At 33.8% G+C, this 20,800-nt stretch overlaps 2 protein-coding genes across 2 annotated transcripts; one reads left to right on the top strand and one right to left on the bottom strand.

Moving 5' to 3' along the window:
- Nucleotides 1–6,864: 6,864 nt before the first annotated feature.
- Nucleotides 6,865–11,513, top strand: LOC130817554 (LEAF RUST 10 DISEASE-RESISTANCE LOCUS RECEPTOR-LIKE PROTEIN KINASE-like 2.4). Its single transcript, XM_057683321.1, has 3 exons — nucleotides 6,865–7,724; nucleotides 8,640–8,672; nucleotides 9,971–11,513. The coding sequence occupies exons 1-3, from the start codon at nucleotides 6,926–6,928 to the stop codon at nucleotides 11,077–11,079; spliced, it is 1,941 nt and encodes a 646-aa protein (XP_057539304.1). The 5' UTR covers nucleotides 6,865–6,925; the 3' UTR covers nucleotides 11,080–11,513.
- Nucleotides 11,514–15,051: 3,538 nt separating this feature from the next.
- On the bottom strand, nucleotides 15,052–18,556 carry LOC130817553 (PHD finger protein MALE STERILITY 1). The gene is made up of 3 exons (XM_057683319.1): nucleotides 18,241–18,556; nucleotides 17,048–17,354; nucleotides 15,052–16,496 (listed from the first exon to the last, which is right to left on the bottom strand). Exons 1-3 carry the CDS (start codon nucleotides 18,554–18,556, stop codon nucleotides 15,125–15,127), a joined length of 1,995 nt encoding a protein of 664 aa, XP_057539302.1. The 3' UTR covers nucleotides 15,052–15,124.
- Between the last annotated feature and the right edge of the window lie 2,244 nt (nucleotides 18,557–20,800).

Here is a 20,800-nt window from a genome sequence, read left to right as displayed (position 1 = left end):
TTCCAATAATAACCACAGTTTACTTTAACTAAATTTAGATACGGTTGCCTTTTGCTAATAATAGGGACGGTTACCTATTACTAATATTAGGGACGGTTACCTTTAGCTAATAATAGCTACGGATCCCTTAAAATCAGCTGTTGTTCCTTCTTAGCTAAATTTAGTAAACATACATCCTAAAATAAAGGTTAATTAAAAACGTTAGATATTTTGGAAAATATTTTGCCAATTAACTTTAGTAACTTATTAATGCTACAAATTAACTTTAATTAATACATAAACTAAAAATAATAATTAAAAAATAATAATCAGAATTTTTAGTGAAAGTAAGCTGACTCCAGTTCAGGAACAGTGCGCTGTCTCCAATTTCTAGTTTTGTTAGATCATCCAACTTGGGAACAATAGACCTTTTGTCTCCATTTTACATCCCAAGTGATACACTTCTTCTAACATCTTTCGGATCATTTTGACACGTACATTTCCATGTACCAAGTCATAGGTGCTATCAACGATCATAGTCAAGATCGGATATTGACCTGCACACAATCCCTACAAACATATTTGCTTAAATAAAGTGTAGTCATCATCAAAACTCAAGAGGTCCAACATTTACGATTACCACAAACACGAGAGAAAAGTGAGCCATTCTCGATTTGGCTGGTTATCTTGTAGTCGTTGCAGTTCATAGTGAAAACTTTTGATCTCGGTGCCCGTGAACGTAACTATCACATCGATAGTTGAACCACATAAATTCTTGGTTTTATTTTTCTTATGATTTTTCTTATTGTTATCGATTATTGCTTTCTCTGTCGCATAATATTGTTTAATGTATAATTTTATTTTAAAAAATTCAAATAATCATTCAAAATCCAAGTATTTGCAATTTAGTGAATCTTTTTAATTCAATTTATAATTTTGCATGTTGTAAAACTAATTACAAATTAAATTACATGCTAGTCAACTAGCGACATACGTTTTCCACAAATTAAAAATTCAAGTAATGTTAAAAAGTGTGCCAAGATTGTAGAAAAGTTTATCAAAGGTCAATAATCATGGTAGGTGAGTATTAATTTAGAGTATTTTTTAATCTTGAAAACTATATTAGGAGGACTTGGTGGGACTATGTTCCAATTTATTCTCCGTTCAAGTTGGTCCTTTTTGAATATAGTGTAGTTGTTGCAACTTTCAACCTTCTTTACCATTAAATTATCTAGGACAAGAAGTATATAGAACTTAATTAAATTGTAACTTTATTAAATTATCTCTATAATTTTATGCATTATTATGTAGTTAGATAATGTTTTCAATCAGCTTAAATTAAAATTTATCTTTATACTATTTGTTTTTGTTATTTTTATTATTCATAATAGTTCAGTCTTAGTCCAATTTATGTCATAAATTATTAATTTTTCTAGGTTTAATTGGCTGCACATATTCCTCTTTATTATCCCTTTGGAGGGGTAAGGCAGAGTCTTTACGTTTGACTATTGACTACGACTATGTTAATCTTTTTGCTTTATCTTTTTTTTCTATGTTTTACTTTTTAGTCTTTGTCATGAAATTTGCTACATTTTTTTTGAACATACCCCATACTATTTTTTAATTTTTATCAACACAATAGTATTTCTTTCATTTTATTTATACATTTATTTTATATTTGCAATGTTTTTCATTCTATATCATGAATTGCTGACAAATAAAATACTCCATCTGTCCTAATCCTAATAGATTTGAAGTAACGAAAAATTATGGGTTTAAACTTTGGCCTCTAATAAATGTTTCAACAAAATTTTATCGAAATTAAAATTTAAATATTTGTTCAAAGTCTAAGTCTCTCCAATTTAGTGAATCTTTTTAATACAAATTTCCTTTTGCATGGTGTAAAAATAATTACAAATCACAATCATGCATGATGCGTCCATGTGAACTTGCAAATTGCAATTTATTTATCGTATCCATAACAATTAAAAATTCTAGTAAGGTTAAGAAGTATGCAAATAATTGTAGGAAAAATTTATTATTTAATTAAACGGATATTTCACTGAGTTTCTTCGAAATTCACCATATACCACACAAAATGTTCTAATTCACCATATATCATTGAGTTTTTGTCCGTTAGCACAGAATACCATTAATAACAACTGCCGTCAGTGTGCCGTTTGTGGTAAATTAACTCACAAGTTTGTGAGTTCAAGTATCACTAAATGGGACAATGATGTTGAGGAGTTCAACGCCTTGACTATTTCAAGGTTGATAGCACACATAAGTAAATGGATTCAATCGTTACTGATTACTTCTGAAAAGAACATTAGAGCTGGAGACAAGGATTCGAAGGTGTCAAATTTTGTTTTAGATTGTAGGTGCTGGGAGATACTCAGATTTTTCTTGAAGGAATCAGAAAGAATGTGTGTTCCGTTGAGCTTGTCACGGGATATATTAAGGGTTATTGCATCTGTGGCCAGGAGTGCGTTGCATTCATCTAATTCTGTTGATACAGAAATTAAAGAACTCACTTTTACTTCTGTAGAGATTCAATTATTTAAGACTCTGAATGACTGCTTAAAATTGCTATTTTCTTCCGGTGGCTGATTGTTGAATGAAAATCTGGATGTGTGGGCAGTGGCTGTTAGCTCACTGCTTGAACTTTTAATCAGATTGTACACAGAAAGTTACCAAGATAGTGGTGTGCGAGACTTGGTCACAAAATCTTCTTGTTTGGTGCTGGAGCCATTCTCCAAGTTCTTGAGGTTGCATCCTTGTCGCAAAAATGCTTTTCGTGATTTTGTAGATAAACTTCTTGAACCACTGTTGCATCTTCTGGGTTTGTTACATGATCAAACCCGAGATAAAAGTCTTATTTTAGTGCAAAAACTGTTCAAGTTGGTCGAGGAGATTCTTTCTTATGGATTGTTCCATTCAGTTCACCTCGATGAGTATCTTAGCTTACACATTACATATAAGTACAATTCTTCAGTTGATAAAAAATTGCGAAGTTCAAGAATGATTATCAAGAGCTTTCATAGACACCTTTTCAATAAAGTAGATAACCTTGTGTCAGAGGGAAGGATATGGGCGTTGCCCAGTTTAGAAAATGTATTCCGTTTGTTTATTGTTAATGTGAAAAAACTCAAGAAGGAATCACAGGTTGCAGAAAGTTCGAGAGCCAGTGAAACCCCACATCTTTCAAAGGTTAGCAACTCGACCACCGAGAAGAACCATACCACTAAGACTCCTGCCTCGGAAATAAGGATGTCATTTTTTGTTTTTTTTTTTGTTAACTATGGAGCCATTGTTACTCGATCTCAGCAAACATCTCCAGGATGACCATCTTGAAACATCCTTACTGAATGTGTACCAAACTCTCAAATCTGTAAATAATATCTTGTCTAGCATGTTGTGCGAAAGAACCTATTTAAGAATCGAAGATAATTCTGGAGGAGCGTGTCTGAATTTCTTCAACATAAGCTATGGTCTATTAATGTCGTGTTATGCCAAGTTTAATCAAATGTGGCAGTCAACATGGGGTATTGATAGCTTCAAGGAAGTTGATTTATTAATGTCAATGGCTAAAGAGTTTATTCTTGTAGTTGAGAATTTCCTTGAAATTGAATATGAAGTCATTGGCCATGACTTAGTTAACATATGGCTTGTGATTCTCAGTTGTTTGACACTAGCGCATTCTTCAGAGGATGGCTCGCAACTGTGTGAACTGTTTTCACAATCGGTTGACCTTGGTTGTCGAATGGTTAATCTATACAGCGAACTGCGCCAGGTTAGTGCTAGTACCATTGAAGACTTTTCTTTCCTTTACTGTGCTTATGTTTCAAACTCATATGTTAATGATCTGGTAGCTTCTCTGTTTACGGTTATGTCTTCATAATTTATCATCACCTTGATGGTAGCTTCTCTGTTTCAAACTCACCGTGGGATTTTAAGGATTTTTGATGGATTTAAAGGGTTCTAGATCAATGAAGACGAATATAAAGTTTTTTGAATGGAGAAGAAGAAAGATGGAGGATCAATTTTTTGAAGAAATACGTTGTGTTTGTGGAAGTCTGAACCATATCAGCTAGGCTCAAATGAGGGCAGCAACAAAGACCCAAGAAACAACCCAAGAGAAATGGAATACAACAACAACAAGAGCAACAAACATCATTTTGATGTTTCTGATTTTATGCATACAAGGCCATTATCCATGAATAATGATGAGTCCAATGCAAACCCAAGTAATCAAGAAGAAGGGGAACTAATTATACAAAAGCTTGAGGCATCAAAAGAACAAAGCAAACCCATAGCAACTCAAGAACAGAAGCATACAGACCATTAGAAGCTTCTGACCAGCGCCACTGACCAGGCCACCTTGGCGGGCCTGTCCAGACGAACCCTAAGCCCATGGGATGAGGTGGAGGACATATTTAGAATCTCCACACTTGAACCTAGCTACCATGGTCCAGGGGTCCTACTCCAGATCAGTGGAAGCACATGGAAACTTGAGGCAAAGGTCGCACAGTCAACAAGGACAGCAAGCTCAAGTAGGCAACAACTTCTGACCATTGACCAGGCCACCTTGGCAAGCCCACCCAGACGTGACCCGAACCCATTGGATGACGTGAAGGGTAGGGCTGGAATCTCTGCACATGGACCTAGCTACCATGACCCAAGAGCCCTCCTGGAAGTCACCGGAGGTGGACTAAAAACAGAAGTTAAGGTCACCCAGTTGACAGAAGAACCAACAGCTGCTGCATAGTTTGATTGTTCTGTTTTAAGTTTCTTAGGCGCATATATAGGCACGTGTTTGTAAATAGCCGTTAATAACCGTTAGGCATGCGTGTAATTAGCCTACCTTTCATTCATAGCTTATAAATAGTTGATTCATTCATTGTAAAGACACGTTGATTGTTGAATAAAATTCCTTTTTATCAGAAAATTTCAAGTGTTTGAATTTTCTCTTCAATTGCTTGCAATTGGGTTACCAAGGGTCAGTCTACCCTTCGTGATTGTGCAACTCCTTGATCAGTCTTCAAGATTGCACGTCATTCTATCCAAGAACATTGATCATTCCATTGATTAATCAAAGGAATTCATCATTGTTGTGTTGAAAAGAGGCTTGGCAGTAGGGCTGAACACGGTCCGGTCTGGTCTGGTTTGACAGAAAAATCAGACCAGACCAGAAATTCCGGTCTGGAAATTTTTCAGACCAGACCAGACCGGACCAGACCAGACCGTTCTAGAACGGTCTGGTCTGGTCTGGTCTACGATTTTGAAAGTGTTTCTTGTGACCTAAACAGACCCTGAGTGACTAACAAGTAATTCTTGAATAATCCTAAATTTAAGAAAAAAGTAAAAAAAAAAAATCAGAAGATCAAGTAGCTGGAAAACAACAGAAGTCATAACCACAATTTGGCAAATTATGCAAACAGTTTATGGAGAACAGAAGAGCAGAAAAAAAATAATTACCAACCAAATTGCAAACAACGCACAATATCATGACTAGCAAGTAGTAACATCCTCAATTTCAAATCTTTAGCCTTAAGGAGATGAAATTATTTCACAATTGGTACCTTATTAAATCAGCAATAATCAAAAACAATAGCAGATGAAACATCTCAGTAAATATATGCGCTAATGACAACTTATTCCACCAAAATTAGCATCAATAAATCAAGTAATGATTTTGAGAAATAACAAACAATCCGTGCATCAAATCAAATTAATAAAAGTGACATATATAGAGTAAATACCATTGCGAATTGTGTTGTACTCATCGTCGAAGTTTATTCTATAGTTAAGAGGAATTCGAAGAAAACAGATGAAATCGAATTGGGGGAAAAAAATTACGATATCGCAAACCCTAGAAATAATATGGGACTTGGTCGGATACTTCCTTCCTGTAATTTACACTTACCCAATATATAAAGACTTAAGATTCAAGCAGAGGCGTCTTTGAAGGAGGTCGTTTGTCGATTGGCGTCTGGCGTCTGTCGACTGTCGATGGGTTGAAGCTTGAAGAGTTGAAGGAAGCGAGGCGAGGCGACTGTGTCTGTCGACTTCAGAGATTTCAGATACTCAGGCGAGGCGAGGCGAGGAAGAGAGAAGAATGGGAGAAGGAAGCAGAGGTCGAGGTCTGATTCAGGAAATAAGGATTAAGGAATATAAGCCCTAAATCTAATCCCTAGACCCTAATATTAGAGTTTATTACGGTTTATTGGTCCGGTTTGGTCTACAAAATAAAAAACCGGGACCGGACCGTAAACCGTTTAAAAAAAAAAAAAAAAAACCGGACCAGACCATTCAGACCGTAGACCAGACCAAATAGTTAAATTACGGTTTGGTCCGGTTTAGTTTACGGTTTAGACCAAACTGTGTTCAGCCCTACTTGGCAGTCCACCTCTTGTCAAGGCACTGTGTTCAGTCTTGGAATATCCTCCTCAATATATCTCTGTGTTCAATCCATTCCCATACATTGCTTGGCGCACATACATCAAAGTCAAGCCTAACAATGGCGCCAGTTGAATGCGTAAGGGCATACTGGTAATTTACCACAAACGGCACACTGACGGCAGTTGTCATTAATGGTATTCTGTGCTAACGGACGTAAACTCAATGGTATATGGTGAATTAAAACATTTCGTGTGGTATATGGTGAATTTCGAAGAAACTCAGTGATATATCATGAAATATCCGTTAATTAAACCTTCTTATCGCATTTAAAACGAACTAATTTAAATCGATATTGCATTAGTGAATGTAATTATAATTAATTAACGCTGTTGTCCTTTTGACAGCTCTTTATAACCTAATACTCTTGTTTTTATCTCTTAAATAATATAATTAGCTTGATACGATAAAGATAAAGTAGTGGAAGTCATATATACACATTATTAAACATTAAACACCAATCATCATCCAAAAACATCAAATTAAAATGCAGGTTTTTACACTTAGTAGTATGTTAATCATCCATTTGATGATTTCCCTTGTTTTTTCATCATTATCCAAAGCTGAAAATGGTGAATACGCAGCTTGTTCAATTCCTTATTCATGTGGGAAAATCAAAAACATAGGCTATCCATTCTGGGGAGGTAACAGACCAGAGTACTGTGGAGTTTCGGAACTTAAACTCAATTGTCTAACTAACGCAGATTACCCAACTATTGATGTTTACAAGAATGGAGACATCGGTTTAAGTGTTGTTAATATTAATTCATCTTCCCAAATCATTTCTGTTACTCGAGAAAAACTATTGGAAAGATGTTATTTACAAGATATTAGTAAAATTTCATTACTTTCAACATTAAACCCAAAACCAGGGTATCAACCAATACTCTTATTCTATGGTTGTAATACAAATAGTAGCGGGTGTTTCTCAAAGTATAAAAACTATTATTCTTTTCCTTGTTCAAACTCTAATGGTTCATTTGGTTCAGCTTATTATTTTGATAATATTTCAAATTATAGTTCGTTTAGTGAGTCGTGTTATTGTATAAATAACGTTACAGCTTTGATTGATAAGACAGGATTAGATGAGTTGAGAAATAAAAATGGGTCGCTTTGGAGTGTAATGACAAAGTGGCCTATGCAGCTGAAGTATTCTGTGAATTTGAGTGAGTGTGAGAAGTGTGAAGCGTCAGGTGGTAGATGTGGATCTGATGCGCTTCTTTCGCATCGTTTTAGGTGTATTTGTCCAGTCGATGGAGATCAGCCATTTGTGTGTTCTCGCTCAGGTAACAAACTTCATTAATTCTATTGCATATACTGTCTTATAAAATTAAGGTAATCATATTTATTTTTAACTTGTTGGTTTTTGTCTCTGAACATTTTTCTCGAGTTAAGGGACTCTTTGACCGCATTCTACTCTATTGCATATTAAATTTTTCTTTTATACAACTCTTAGGATTGTATAAAATATTTTCCTAAAATTAATTAAGGATGTGTAAGGGATAATTAATCAACTCAACTAAAAATTAATACTCCCTCCGAACCAATTTAGTTGTCTCATTTCCTTATTTAGCAAAGTTTTTTTAGTTGTCCCATTTCTATTTTTGTTAATCTTTTTTACCTAAATATCCTTAGTTCACACAAGTAATTACGAATATACCCCCATATACCTTACTTACCCAACTACCCTTCACTACTTATCCTTCACTATTTACCCTTTACTACTTACCCTTTTTAATGGACCCCACACCATCCTTAATAATCGTGCCCAAGTAAATGAGACATTTAAATTGGTTCGGAGGGAGTATAATATTATCCTCTGTACTCTAATGGCTTATGTTTTTTACTCTGCTCCTAGAGATTTTTTTTATTATATATATAAAGCTAATTTATGGAAATAGCAATATGGAATCGGTGATTTATTGATAAAGGAAGCATTATTATAGAGTTTAATGTAGTTTTCTTCACAATAATTTTCTTGGTTTTAATTTTTTGTATAATTTCCAATATTAATAAGTCTAATATACTCAAGTATGTTTAATATATCACAACATTTTAAACTGAAATAAAAGTTAAATAGATTCTGATCTACATATGTAAAAATTAACCGTTCATGACTAAATGTCAAGAGTTTTGAAATCTGGATGTATTGTGAGTGCTTATTTCGATACTAATGTTTACTACATCTTTTTTCTTTGCAGGTGTTAGAAGAAAACTCGCTCTCATAATATCAGGTATTCTTTTTGTCATACATGTGTCCCTCCCAAAGTTTTGTTCTCCCTCCGCTTCAATTTAATTATCTCATTTGTATTTTACACTATTTTTCTATCCGTTTTAATTTTTATTTTATTCACAAACTAAATGTTAAGATATGCAATTTTGATTAATTCGCCCCACTAAAAATTATTAATATCAACTTTTAATAATTTTTAATACTGTTAATTTACAATATTAAAAAAAATAAATATGTTGACATGTGTGCTGATTAAACTGGGATAATCAAATTAAATTTAATTGAAGGAGTATTTTTTGATTTTAGATTGTAAATATAACTAAATCAAAATTCCAATTAAAACATACTCTCTCCGAGCCAATTTAGTCGTTCCATTTTCTTATTTGGCAAAGTCTTTTTAGTTGTCCCATTTTTATTTTTATCAATCTTTTTTTACCTAAATATCCTTAGTTCACACAAGTAATTACGAATATACCCCCATATACCTTACTTACCCAACTATTCTTCACTACTTACCTTTTACTATTTACCCTTTCAAATGGACTCCACATCATCCTTAATAACCGTGCCCAAGCAAATGGAACATCTAAATTGGTTCGGAGGGAGTAGTATAAAACTACAGAATTACATTTCTTTGGCTTCATAGTTTAATGTACTATAATAAAATAACGCATCAATTTATAATTATTTTATTAATACTATTTCTAAATTTCAAATTAATGTATTGATTTTTCTAAGGTATATATAGTGTTGTATATTCGACTCTTTACACCTTGTCTAATAAGGTGAGTCATTGAATGACTTTTCAAACATCATATATTATACTAAAAAGCTTGGATCTTTAAAAGAAAAAAAATTTGAAAAATATACTTATTTGTTGGCTTAAGAAAATGATATAGATTTTGATCTTGACCAATATCTCTACCATTAATGCATCTTGGCTTAACATTTATTTATATTAAATTAAGTAAATTAGATTATATAATATATAGCATAATATATTATTCACAATTTTTAAAATTATAGAGTTAATTTATACATATAATTGCTAAAATTAAGTGTTTTTACTATGTGATATCTCTGACTTAATGCATTAGAAACATTGTATCCAGTGTTTTTGCTCAAAAGAAATGAGTATTTCTTAATTCGGACAGGCCAGGCTAACAGCTCATTTGGGTCGGGTTTTTGACAAAGTTAGGCTTGTTATTGGGCTGTTCTTGATCACGTCTAAGTACAATTTTTTTTTTTTATTTCAGTTTGTACTAAAAATTGAGAATTCGAATTTATTTTGTGTTGTAGGTTCCGTAGCTCTAGCACTAGCTGTAGTGATGTTGATTTGTTTTCTAGTATACGCACATAAAGGAGGAACAGCTAAGAAATTCTCATTTCTTTGGAGCAAAAGCAAAGATCCAAATGTAACAGTCTTTCTCAACAGTTATGGTTCCTTAATCCCCAAAAGATACACATACACAGATATAAGAAAAATGACCAATTCCTTCAAAGATAAACTTGGTGAAGGAGGTTATGGTAGTGTTTACAAAGGGAAACTACAGGATGGTAGATTCGTAGCTGTGAAGAAACTTAAGACTGTAAAGGGTGATGGTAAAGACTTTATTACTGAAGTACTAAGCATTAGTAGAACAAATCATGTCAATATTGTCACCCTTTTAGGCTTTTGTTTCGAAAGAGATAAACGAGCTCTTGTATTCGAGTTTTTACCAAATGGGTCTCTCGAGAAGTTTATATGTGACGGAGAAATAAGCCATTGTTTGCAATGGGAAACTATGTTCAATATTGCAATTGGAATTGCACGAGGATTGGATTATCTACATAGAGGATGCAACACAAGAATACTACATTTCGACATTAAGCCTCATAACATCCTTGTTGATGAGGATTTTCATCCAAAGATTTCCGATTTTGGTCTTGCTAGATTATGTCCACCCAAGAATAGTTTAATATCAATGTCGGAAGCTAGAGGAACGATTGGATACATTGCACCAGAGGTACTGTCGAAATATTTTGGTAACGTGTCTCATAAATCAGATGTTTACAGTTACGGAATGATGCTACTTGATCTAGTATGTGGTAGGAAAAACAAAATGAAGGTTAAAGATGCTGAACAAAGCAATGAAATGTACTTTCCTGATTGGTTATATAAACAACTTGAAGAAGATGAGGAAACTGGTATTCATGAGCTAATGAATGACAAGAATAAAGAGTTGGAAAGAAAGATGATAATAGTGAGTTTATGGTGTATACAAACATATCCATTGAATCGACCATCGATGAACAAAGTAGTGGAAATGCTTGAAGGGCCATTGGAGTCATTAGAAATACCTTCCAAGCCAAATACATGTTCTCCTGTAAGACCTGTGTTTGATTCTTCGGACATGACCACTAGTTAGGAATTTTAATTTGTTTAAATTATGGTTAGAAGAATTGTGTATTCATATATCATTACTTATCTCTAAGTCTTCCCTCAATTTCCATTACTATATGTAGTTAACACAGTAGTTCACCCTCGTGTCCTTTTTCTCTGATTCACACCACTATTAACATTAGTGTCGAAAGTTCCAATATTAATTTATTGGGGAAATATCACCACAAGTGCTCACGTTCGATAGAAAATAAGATAATTTTATTAACATACACTTAACAATATTTTAGATTTGCATATCATTAATTTTTTTCCCCTACTTGAATTATTTTCCACCTTTTTTACCAAACTTTTAAGGATATTGTTGTGTAAAATTTGATCTCACACTACAAAAAATTGTTGAAATAGCGATGGCTAAGAAATCATCACCAAAGGCGACGGACTGGCGTCGAATACCTCATCTTCTTTTGTTCATTGCAGAAGGGCGATGGGCAGGCGATGCCTAGGGTGGTCACCAAGACTAAACAGAGAAGGGGTGACGATATGGTGTACTCGCCCAACACGTTCCAAGACTTCAAACGGCTTTTTTTTTGGGAACCGAGTAGTTGGTGACGATATGGGCAGGCGATGCCTAGGGTGGTCACCTTAATTTTTTTTTTACTCTTAGCGACGACCACGCTTGGTAGCCAGCTCGTCGCCTTTTTCTACAGCTAGTTTTTGCATTTTGAATTTAAAATGGCGATGGTTTTTTCGTTGTTGTGTTGTCGCCATATTTTGTATTAATAAATAAGACGTAACACTATTATACATTGTTGTATTTTGGAAACAAAAGCAAAGCGAGGTTAACAAAGGTTAGTGCTTAATTTTATTATTTTATTAGAATTTAGGCATAATTCAATTATTTTATTATTATTTAGCTTGCTTTAATTTTATTATTTACTATATATTTTTATTTACATGAGGTTTTTTATACATTTTTATTATTTTATTATTTTATTATTTTATTATTTTATATATTTTTTATTTGTTATTATTTGCTTTAATTTTTTATTTAGTAAATATTATATATGTTTTTTTATTTACATGAGTTAATTTATATTATATGTTTTTATTATTTTATAATTTATTTTTATTGTCAATAATTTGCGTTAATAATTCATATTAAAATAATTATATTATTATCATATATAGGTGTTAAAAATAAATGTTAGACAAGAAAGAAGTTGGATGTACAACCGATGAAAAAATGGAAAATTTAGTTTAAGATTTATGAGAGGGTTGGAAGAGTTTTTAAATTTTGTTCGTAAAAATAGCATGAGTTCTGAGATTAGATGTCCTTGTGAAAAAGTGTAAAAATTGTTGTTTTAAGGAACCAAATGAAATAAGAGAACATCTAATGAGAAAGGGGTTTGTTAAAAATTACTATGAGTGGGAATATCATCAAAACACACAGGTAGGAACATCAACAACATCTGATGTTGTAGCGGTAGTGGGAGAGCAATTGTCAAACAATCCAAATCTATACTCACAGATGGTGTATGATGCAGTAGCTAGTGTATTTCCAAATACTTACCATCAGTTTCTTCCCTCCCAGTATGATGTAGTATCGGTAGATAATGAACCATCGATACACGTTGACGAATATCCAAACCCTCAGTGTCGACAGTTCTTTGAAATGTAAATTCTGTAAATAGTCCTTTATTTGAAGGTTGTAAAAATCACACCTAGATGTCTATTATTGGTCGCTTACAAACCTGAAGACAGACCATCGTCTGACTGAGAGGTGTTACGACGATATTTGTGCTATTGTGAATGAAGTGTTACCAGAAGAGAATACGATAGTAAACAACTTCTATGAAACCAAAAAACAAATAGCTGCCCTTGGATTATCCATTGAGAAGATAGATTGTTGTCCTAACGGATGTATGATATATTGGGGGATTAATGTGAATGCAACTTGCTTTTATATTTGTGAAACTTCTAGATGGAGAAGAAACAGTAATGGTGATAAGTTTTTGCGGAAACAATTTCATTATTTTCCTCTGGGCCCCAGATTACAAAGATTGTATGCTTCAAAGGCAACAACTAGGCATATGAGGTGGCATGCAGAGCACCGCACTAAAGATGGAGAGATGATACATTTATCTGATGCTTAAGTGTGGTTGACATTCAACGACATACATCCAGATTTTGCATTGGAGACTCAAAACGTGTGGATTGGTCTGTGTGCTGATAGTTTTAACCCTTTTGGAAGTTCAGGTCAATAGTATTCATCGTGGCGTGTAATTGTCACACCATACAATCTTCCGCTATGGATGTGCATGAAGAAGCCGTATATGTTCTTGACCTTGATTGTCCCTGGGCCAAGCAATCCAAAGCACAACATTGACTTATATCTTCAACCACTAATACAAGAGTTGAATATGTTCTGGGAAGAAGGGATTTATACATTTGATGTTTCAAGAAAGAAGAATTTCCAACTAATTAAGTTAATTGGCAAAATATTTTTATAACACCTTAAAATAACCATGTACTCTTTTAAAGAGTGGAATATTTCTCTCCATATTTTTCTCCTTTAAAATAGGCTTGTATTTTAGATTTAATTAAGTGATAAATTACTTTGTCTATTATTAGAAAAAAAGAAACTGTGGCTTATTACTTGAGATTAAAGCTTTCACCTATTTATTTTTAAGGGATTAACAGTGGGTTTTTAATCTTTAGATCTAAGATCCACTTAAATCTCCTTTTTATTAAGAATAAGGTAGTAATGGGTAGTTATTCCCTTTTTACTAGCTACATAAATTCCTATAAATAGAGAACTTGTTTATTCTTAAAAATGGATGCGTATGCCTTAGAGAAATCATACGTGAGATTGATAAAAACAAGAAATATTTTTGTTTCAAAAATTTGGCAATTAATTTATAATATTTTCTTGTGCAACTCTTTAATTTTATCTTTAGAGAATTTATCCTTGTAAAGGGTTTTCGAGAGAATTGTTGTAACTAGACTTGGGTAAGTCTAGGGGAGAATTAGAAAGCTTCTAGTGAAGTTAGAGAAGAGGAAAGCTTCGAGTGAAACTATAGAGAATTAGAAAGCTTTGAATAAAGCTAGAGAAGAGGGAGGCTTCGAGTGAAGCAAAAGAAAGAGAAAGAGAAAGAGAATTGGCCTAGTTAAAGAAGCTTCGAGTGAAGCAAGTTGAGTTTGTTTTATGTAATTGTAACGAATTGCCTAAAACATATTGGAGAGTTTTGAGATCCCGATGGGTCGTGGTTTTTCCTTCTATTTAGGCCTAGAAGGTTTCCACGTAAAATTGTGTTGTCTCTTTTACTTTTTCATTTTAAGTTTAAGTTTTAATTCTTCAATCTAATTCCGCAAAACAGGACAAAAACGCTTAAACTTATAAAACAACAATTCACCCCCTTCTTGTTGTCGTTCCCCATCTCTAACACATTGTACACTATTATTATTTATAATAATAACAAATATTTTATTATTTTTTATAATACAAAATTCCTTTAGCGACAAAGATGGCGACATATTTTGTTGTTTGTTTCCAAACTGGCAATAAATATGACGACAAAAATGGTGGCAGCAAAGGATTTTATTGACAACATTTTCGCTAAAAATGTTTGCGATAGTTTCAGCAATAAAATCCCTTTGTTGCCTTTTAGTTTTAATTTTGTAGTGTGTCCGTTGGGGTAAGAAGATAAACCTCTATATATAAAAATCTTTGTAGAGGAGGTTTCTATAAGCCAAGCGATTAGGCGGACATGGGCACCTCTATGAGCATCACAAGACAAACTCATTATGGGTGAGTCACCTTCAAACCTTGCTCATATATATTTTTGATATATTTTTATATCTTATAAGAAATATTTCAAATAAAATCTTGTTGACAAATTTTAACTAATTATTAAAAATATATATTTGTGAATTTGTTTCATAGCTTGACAAGACTAAAATTTAATGTTTTGCACAAGATCCCACAAATATTCAAAACAATTTTGAAACTAGAATACACATACTAATACTAATTATAATATCTTGTTCACATGAAACATCAACTTTAGATCCTACATAACTAAAGAAGGAGACAATATAATGTCTTGTTCACAACGATTACAAAGAAATATTCTTGGAACATCTTCATTGTTTGGAATCCTAACACACCTTGTATGCTGCAACACTTCACAAATATCACAACCAACCATCCTCTCACCATCATCCTCTTTTGCACCACACGCACACTCTATGCGTCCATAACCTTCATTATGACACTTACTTTCGAATTTATACATATTCCATCCATCACCATCGCCCACGAATCCTGCTTCAAGAATCACATCCCTCCCGTCTTCAATCATCCCACATACGAAATCATTTTCGTTTGCATTAACATTCAAAATTGATTGAATCACCAATCCTTTCATTCCCCAATACATGTCTTTGAACCATTTTTCAGCCTCTCTTTTTAACTCTTCAATGTTAATGATTCCTTTCAGTCTAACATTTTCAGTAGGCTGCAGAACTTGTCTGTCTTTCAGTTGCAAAGTGCAGAATAAATCTATTAAATTATCCTCCCCATTAAGGCTGAATTTGTTCCTCAATGAAAGGTTTTGATGAAAATTAAATTCTTTAATAAGGTGTTTGCTGTCAAGAATCACCCTGCTAGCTATTAAAATTGTGCTACCTTGTCCTGTTGTAGGCTTTCTTTCTCGAAGGGCGGATTGGTAAAGGTATACAATGTCCATTGCTAGTTGAACTCTGGTGACCATCATCATGTTAGACTTGGATTCTCTAACCATTAGGCTGTGATCTTGGCTAACTGATTTATCTTCCAAACAATATTCCAGAACTTTGGTAACAGGATTTAAGGTACGTCGAACAATGTACTTACCCACAACATGGTTTCCAAGTGATTTGAGAACGAAATCCAACAGTCCGGTATCACCAATGTAAGCTCTAGCAGCATCTCGAACCTCCTGTCTTGAGACCCATTTGGGCTCCGATGTTTTTAAAGCCTCTACTATGACCCTAGTAGCCATTTCAACCCTTTTAGGGGACCACCTACATGATGTTTCTAGAAGGATGCCTGGGTTGAACAAATCAGAAGGGGCGGTGTCTTTTGGGAGACGAGACCTGAGCTCGAGCATGAAGTGGAAAAGGTCATTCAAGGTGATTAAAGAATGCTCAGATAAGGCTTGGTATCTTGAGAATATGACGGGTAAGTAATTGTCTAAGGGACTTAGATGGTGGAAGAGAAGGCATAAAGGGATGTTTTGTAAGGCCTGTATGGATTTTTGATACATGGATTCTGTTACTCCAAAGCTTCCACGCCCAAATTTATAGTCCCATCGCGAAAACCAGGGCCCTCCATATGCTAGTCCATGAAGAAGTCTCAAGTCCATGCCTTTCTTCTGAGATATGTCTGTTAAGCTGACTTTCCTGCAGAAAAAATCCATATAACCTATTAACCATTCGAAGTGTTATTCTATACTGTCTGCGTAATATAAGTAGTACATTTTTAATTAGTATTACAACCGTAGGCTACTTTTGAGCCCAGCTAGCGACTTATGTTACACCGGTAAAGACCAACTTGATCATGATCTATTAATAACTTATTTGGTATCTTATAGGACGGTCCATATAAATGTATTTCTAACATGCCCTCATATTTGGATATGGGATTGACAATCCGAAACTGATACTGTAAAATGCAACCTCGAGAACCTTCTAGAATTACAAAGAGAACCTCAGAGTAACATAGAACAAAAGGCAACACCATAGCGATCTAATGTTCGTGTAGGGGTAGGGTTATTGCATAACTATAAAAAAATTGAAGCAAAGATTTGTTTCTTTATTCTGTTTTTTTTTTCCTCTTTTGGCGTTAAGGCTGGTGGGGGAAGGGTAAATTAAATTTTCCTGTAGGTGGTGAGAATCAAACCCTTGTCGCTAGACGATTGATCTGAAACCAATGTATTTGAAAGTGTAATTACCTTGCTCGTAAACCAGTGCAAATGCGATCCCAGAAATCCATGAGCTGATCACCGGCCAAGTCTGAACCCATTTCAAGCCCGTTTACACATAGCAAATGTCCGAATCCGTTGCAGTGAAAGACTCCATGAAGAGTATGGCCCTCCAGTTCCACCAAGCTGCAGGATTTTGTACATCTTGCAGTTAAAACTGTGCCATCACTACAGCAATTACCTTGGCAGCTCAAACAGGTAGAAGCCATTGCTGCTGTTTCCTTGGAAGGCACAACAAAGTGATACATCATGTTGCAGATCATATGCTGTCCCCAACCTGTTACAACGGTCAACACTGGCAGTAAATACCACTCTTAAATTGCTCTTCGTTTGAGCAAACTATTCAATTGCTTTCATTAGTTGCTAATCTAATTTCGACAAAGATTTGTATTTTTTGATTTTGGATTATAAAGGATGCAAGACACTTACAAATATTGAGAAAATATATTTAGTTGCTAAAGCTATACTCTAACACGCCCCCTCACATGAGAGCCCATTGGACTAGAAGTGTGGATGCAGCACAGGCCCTTCTCAATTCCTCATATCTGAATACCTGGTGCTAAATATTCTACTTTAAATAAAGGGTGGTTGAGATTCGAACCCGTGACCTCTTGTAACGCTGGCTTCTGATACTATGTCAAGAAACTCAACCAAAAGCTTATAATGGTTGAGGCCCCAGATTATGTTATATACTCTAACAAGTATGTAGATTTTTTTATTATAAATAAAATCCATGATCAAGAAAACTGAAAACTCCTGCCCAACAATGTCAGTGACACCTCAGGGAGTGTTGACTTTTCTAACTAGCTATATAGTATGAGCACAATGCAAAATATGGTTTGTTACCTTTTTTATTCCCTTTTGAAGAATGATTTTCAATAAGTTTTAGGTTGATTAAACTAAACTTGACTCTCTGAAATATATGTTATAATTCCTGCAGCAAATTTTATTTTTCTTTTGTTTACAGGGCAGGTTGAGGAAATTGTTGGTCTAGTTAGGTAAGAAACGCCGAATCATAGACTTTTTTAAAAAAGTGGTACTTATTCTACAACTGAGACAATGCTCAATTACCCTTTAGATCAAATTGTGTCCTTAAATCATAAAATCATGTAATTAAGCATTAGATCAAAGTTTGCAATTTTGGAGGCTTAATTAGTATGTACCTATGTAACGACAATGTTTGCAGTATCGGTAGATTGAAGCTTCAACAGGCTCCTCTATAACAAAAAGGAAAATCCGATGCTCTGGTCTATGACGATGAAGTTGTAGCTGAAAGGACCAGCTTATCATGCCATTAATACTATAATTAGTCTCAAAATGCCCAAATTCTAGTAGTGCTTTAACATTGTTCCAAAAAGGGCCATCAAACTGGGCTGGATAACCCGGTTCACAAAAAGACTTGAACCTAAACACTCTCTGATCTGCAGATGACCTTTTCCGCCTCTTATTGCAGGCGTGCAAGTAATCTAACTGTGACATATTTGAATTTATTCGTTCCACAAAAAGGAAGAAAGAAGAAACCAAAATATGAGCTAAGAAACTAAGGAAGAGAGAGCGATAAATAATGGTGCGTGCTTGATCACACAGTAAGTGCCTTGAAATAAAATTGGAGACTACAATGGAATTAATAACCATCTGGGTTTGATTGTGTAAACAAATTATAATTAATCCATGCATAGTTGTCGGAACAACATTTGTAAATTGTAACAGCAGATATATGACAGTTAAACAAATATAGGCATGCTTTTGGTCATGAGACCAAAATGGGAGTATAAAAATGATTGAAAATCCGTTAAATTTTGTGGTAAGAAAGGGATGCACTTCTGTGAGCTGATGGAAGAAATAAACATGATGTAAATGCTACATTCCTTTGCCAACTACCACTTTCTACTTCTGTATTAAATAAATGTATTTGGACTCACCACTGCAAGCACATGTACTTACGTACGTTCCATAAATAAAACTAAAGATATAACATTTTGTTGAGAGGGATTTTGTTGTGATTGATTCAAACATATTTCATCAGTTTTCTTCTAATGCTCATTACTTATTATTCAACACCAGTATCATGAAATTAAAGACCAGTATGTATAATTGCTACTGACCTAATGTTTGTTGGATTAATATGATTCATAATATTAATTATAATGGATTGTTTTTGTTGATTTAAGAAATAATGGATGATTTGCTATCTCAAATTTGCTCTAATTAAGACTTTGAAGAATATGAGAACATTGTCAATGTAGGTGCGGACAAAGAGGTAGATGAAGAATTCATCTATGTAAATGATGAAGTGGATAATCGCACAACTTTTTCAAAGTCTACAAATACAAGTTGAACATCCAATAAGAAAAATACTTCATCTCTATCACAAGTATTTGACAAGATCATGTTCGATGGCGCTAAAGGGCAAGTATTGTCAAGTTGAACTTACAGTACGGGTATCGGATACATGTGTGGATCCTAGTGTCTGGTACGACAATTTTAGAATTCTAGGATACGTGGACACCGTGCTATCTGGCACTCTAGGCATTATTGGAGCATAATGAGAGTAGGATGTTGATTACTTCTGATATGTAGACAACCTCCAATTAAAGAAAGGCTATATGGTTGTTACTTTTCATTTCATCGACCAACAATGGGTCCTTAGAAATCGTACTTAGAGTTAATAAGTCAATTTTTAATTTGTGATTAATATATGTTTACTATAATCTGAAATGTTGTTTGTTGATTTTTGAAACTCAAAAATGTTGTTTGTTGTTTTCTAAAGTTTTAAAATTTTGTATGCTTATATATGTTATATATACAGGTTTTTTATGTTCCACATTCAAATGGAGCTTTAGCTTAAGTTTTAATGAATGCTTGTCTCAATATGCTATAGAGACCTTTTTATTGATAATTGCAGCATGAAGGATTCTATATGATGGGGATTTTATTGGATAAGTTTGACAAAACTTCATTTATAACGAGTGGAATGGATATGCATAATAGATGTAATGCTCATATTTTAAACTTGATTTTGTGAAAGATGAGTTATTTGTGATTAGTTCTCGGGTTGAGAAAGTTCGAGACTATATTTCATTTAGGATTTTAACACCAAAAAGAATTGAAAATTTTTGAGGAGGCATGTCTCTTTTTGAATTTAAGTACTAGTAAGAGGCTTGTTCTTGATTGTAAGACAAGGTGAAATTCTACATTTATAATGCGTCAACCAGTTTTGCCTTATCAGGATGTATTCTTCAGGTTAAAATGTTCAAATAAGAGAATGAAATTTGAGGTTCCTAGTAAAGAAGATTGGACTTTAGCTGCTCTTATACGTGAAAAGTTAAAGATTTTTTATGATAACCCCTTGTATTTTCCGAAAGGAAGTACACTATCATTAACTTTTTTCCCTACGTATTTGTGAATTAAAGTTGCTTTGAAGAAATGATTAGAATGTCATGGTTTTTTAGTGTATGGCTCAAAAAATATAAGAATACTTTATCAAGTACTCTTATGAGATTAATGGATTGTTAGCTGTTGTATCTATTTTAGATCCGAGAAACAAAATGAATTGTATTAAGTTTATTTTGATTTGTTTTATAATGGTGAAGTTGAGATGCAAATTGAAAGAATTAGGAAGCTTCTTGATATGTTAGTTGATGAGTATCAAGAGAATATGAATAAGGAGTATGAATCACTTTATCAATTTTCCAAGAAAGGGTACGTGTGCAATCTTTTAAG

Source organism: Amaranthus tricolor, chromosome 7, assembly GCF_026212465.1.
Source record: "Amaranthus tricolor cultivar Red isolate AtriRed21 chromosome 7, ASM2621246v1, whole genome shotgun sequence".
In the NCBI taxonomy this organism is placed as follows: Eukaryota; Viridiplantae; Streptophyta; class Magnoliopsida; order Caryophyllales; family Amaranthaceae; genus Amaranthus; species Amaranthus tricolor.
Note: the sequence above shows the minus strand (reverse complement) of the source record. Positions and strands in the feature narration are given on the sequence as shown.

Excerpts from the sequence above, each read along its gene's own strand:
- LOC130817554 (XM_057683321.1), top strand. The coding sequence starts at position 6,926 with ATGCAGGTTTTTACACTTAGTAGTATGTTAATCATCCATTTGATGATT. Across the intron at positions 7,725-8,639 it reads ATTTGTGTGTTCTCGCTCAG|GTGTTAGAAGAAAACTCGCT; the intron begins GTAACAAACTTC and ends TTTTCTTTGCAG. Across the intron at positions 8,673-9,970 it reads ACTCGCTCTCATAATATCAG|GTTCCGTAGCTCTAGCACTA; the intron begins GTATTCTTTTTG and ends TTTGTGTTGTAG.
- LOC130817553 (XM_057683319.1), bottom strand. The coding sequence starts at position 18,556 with ATGTCACAGTTAGATTACTTGCACGCCTGCAATAAGAGGCGGAAAAGG. Across the intron at positions 17,355-18,240 it reads CAAACATTGTCGTTACATAG|GTTGGGGACAGCATATGATC; the intron begins GTACATACTAAT and ends CCGTTGTAACAG. Across the intron at positions 16,497-17,047 it reads TGCACTGGTTTACGAGCAAG|GAAAGTCAGCTTAACAGACA; the intron begins GTAATTACACTT and ends TTTTTTCTGCAG.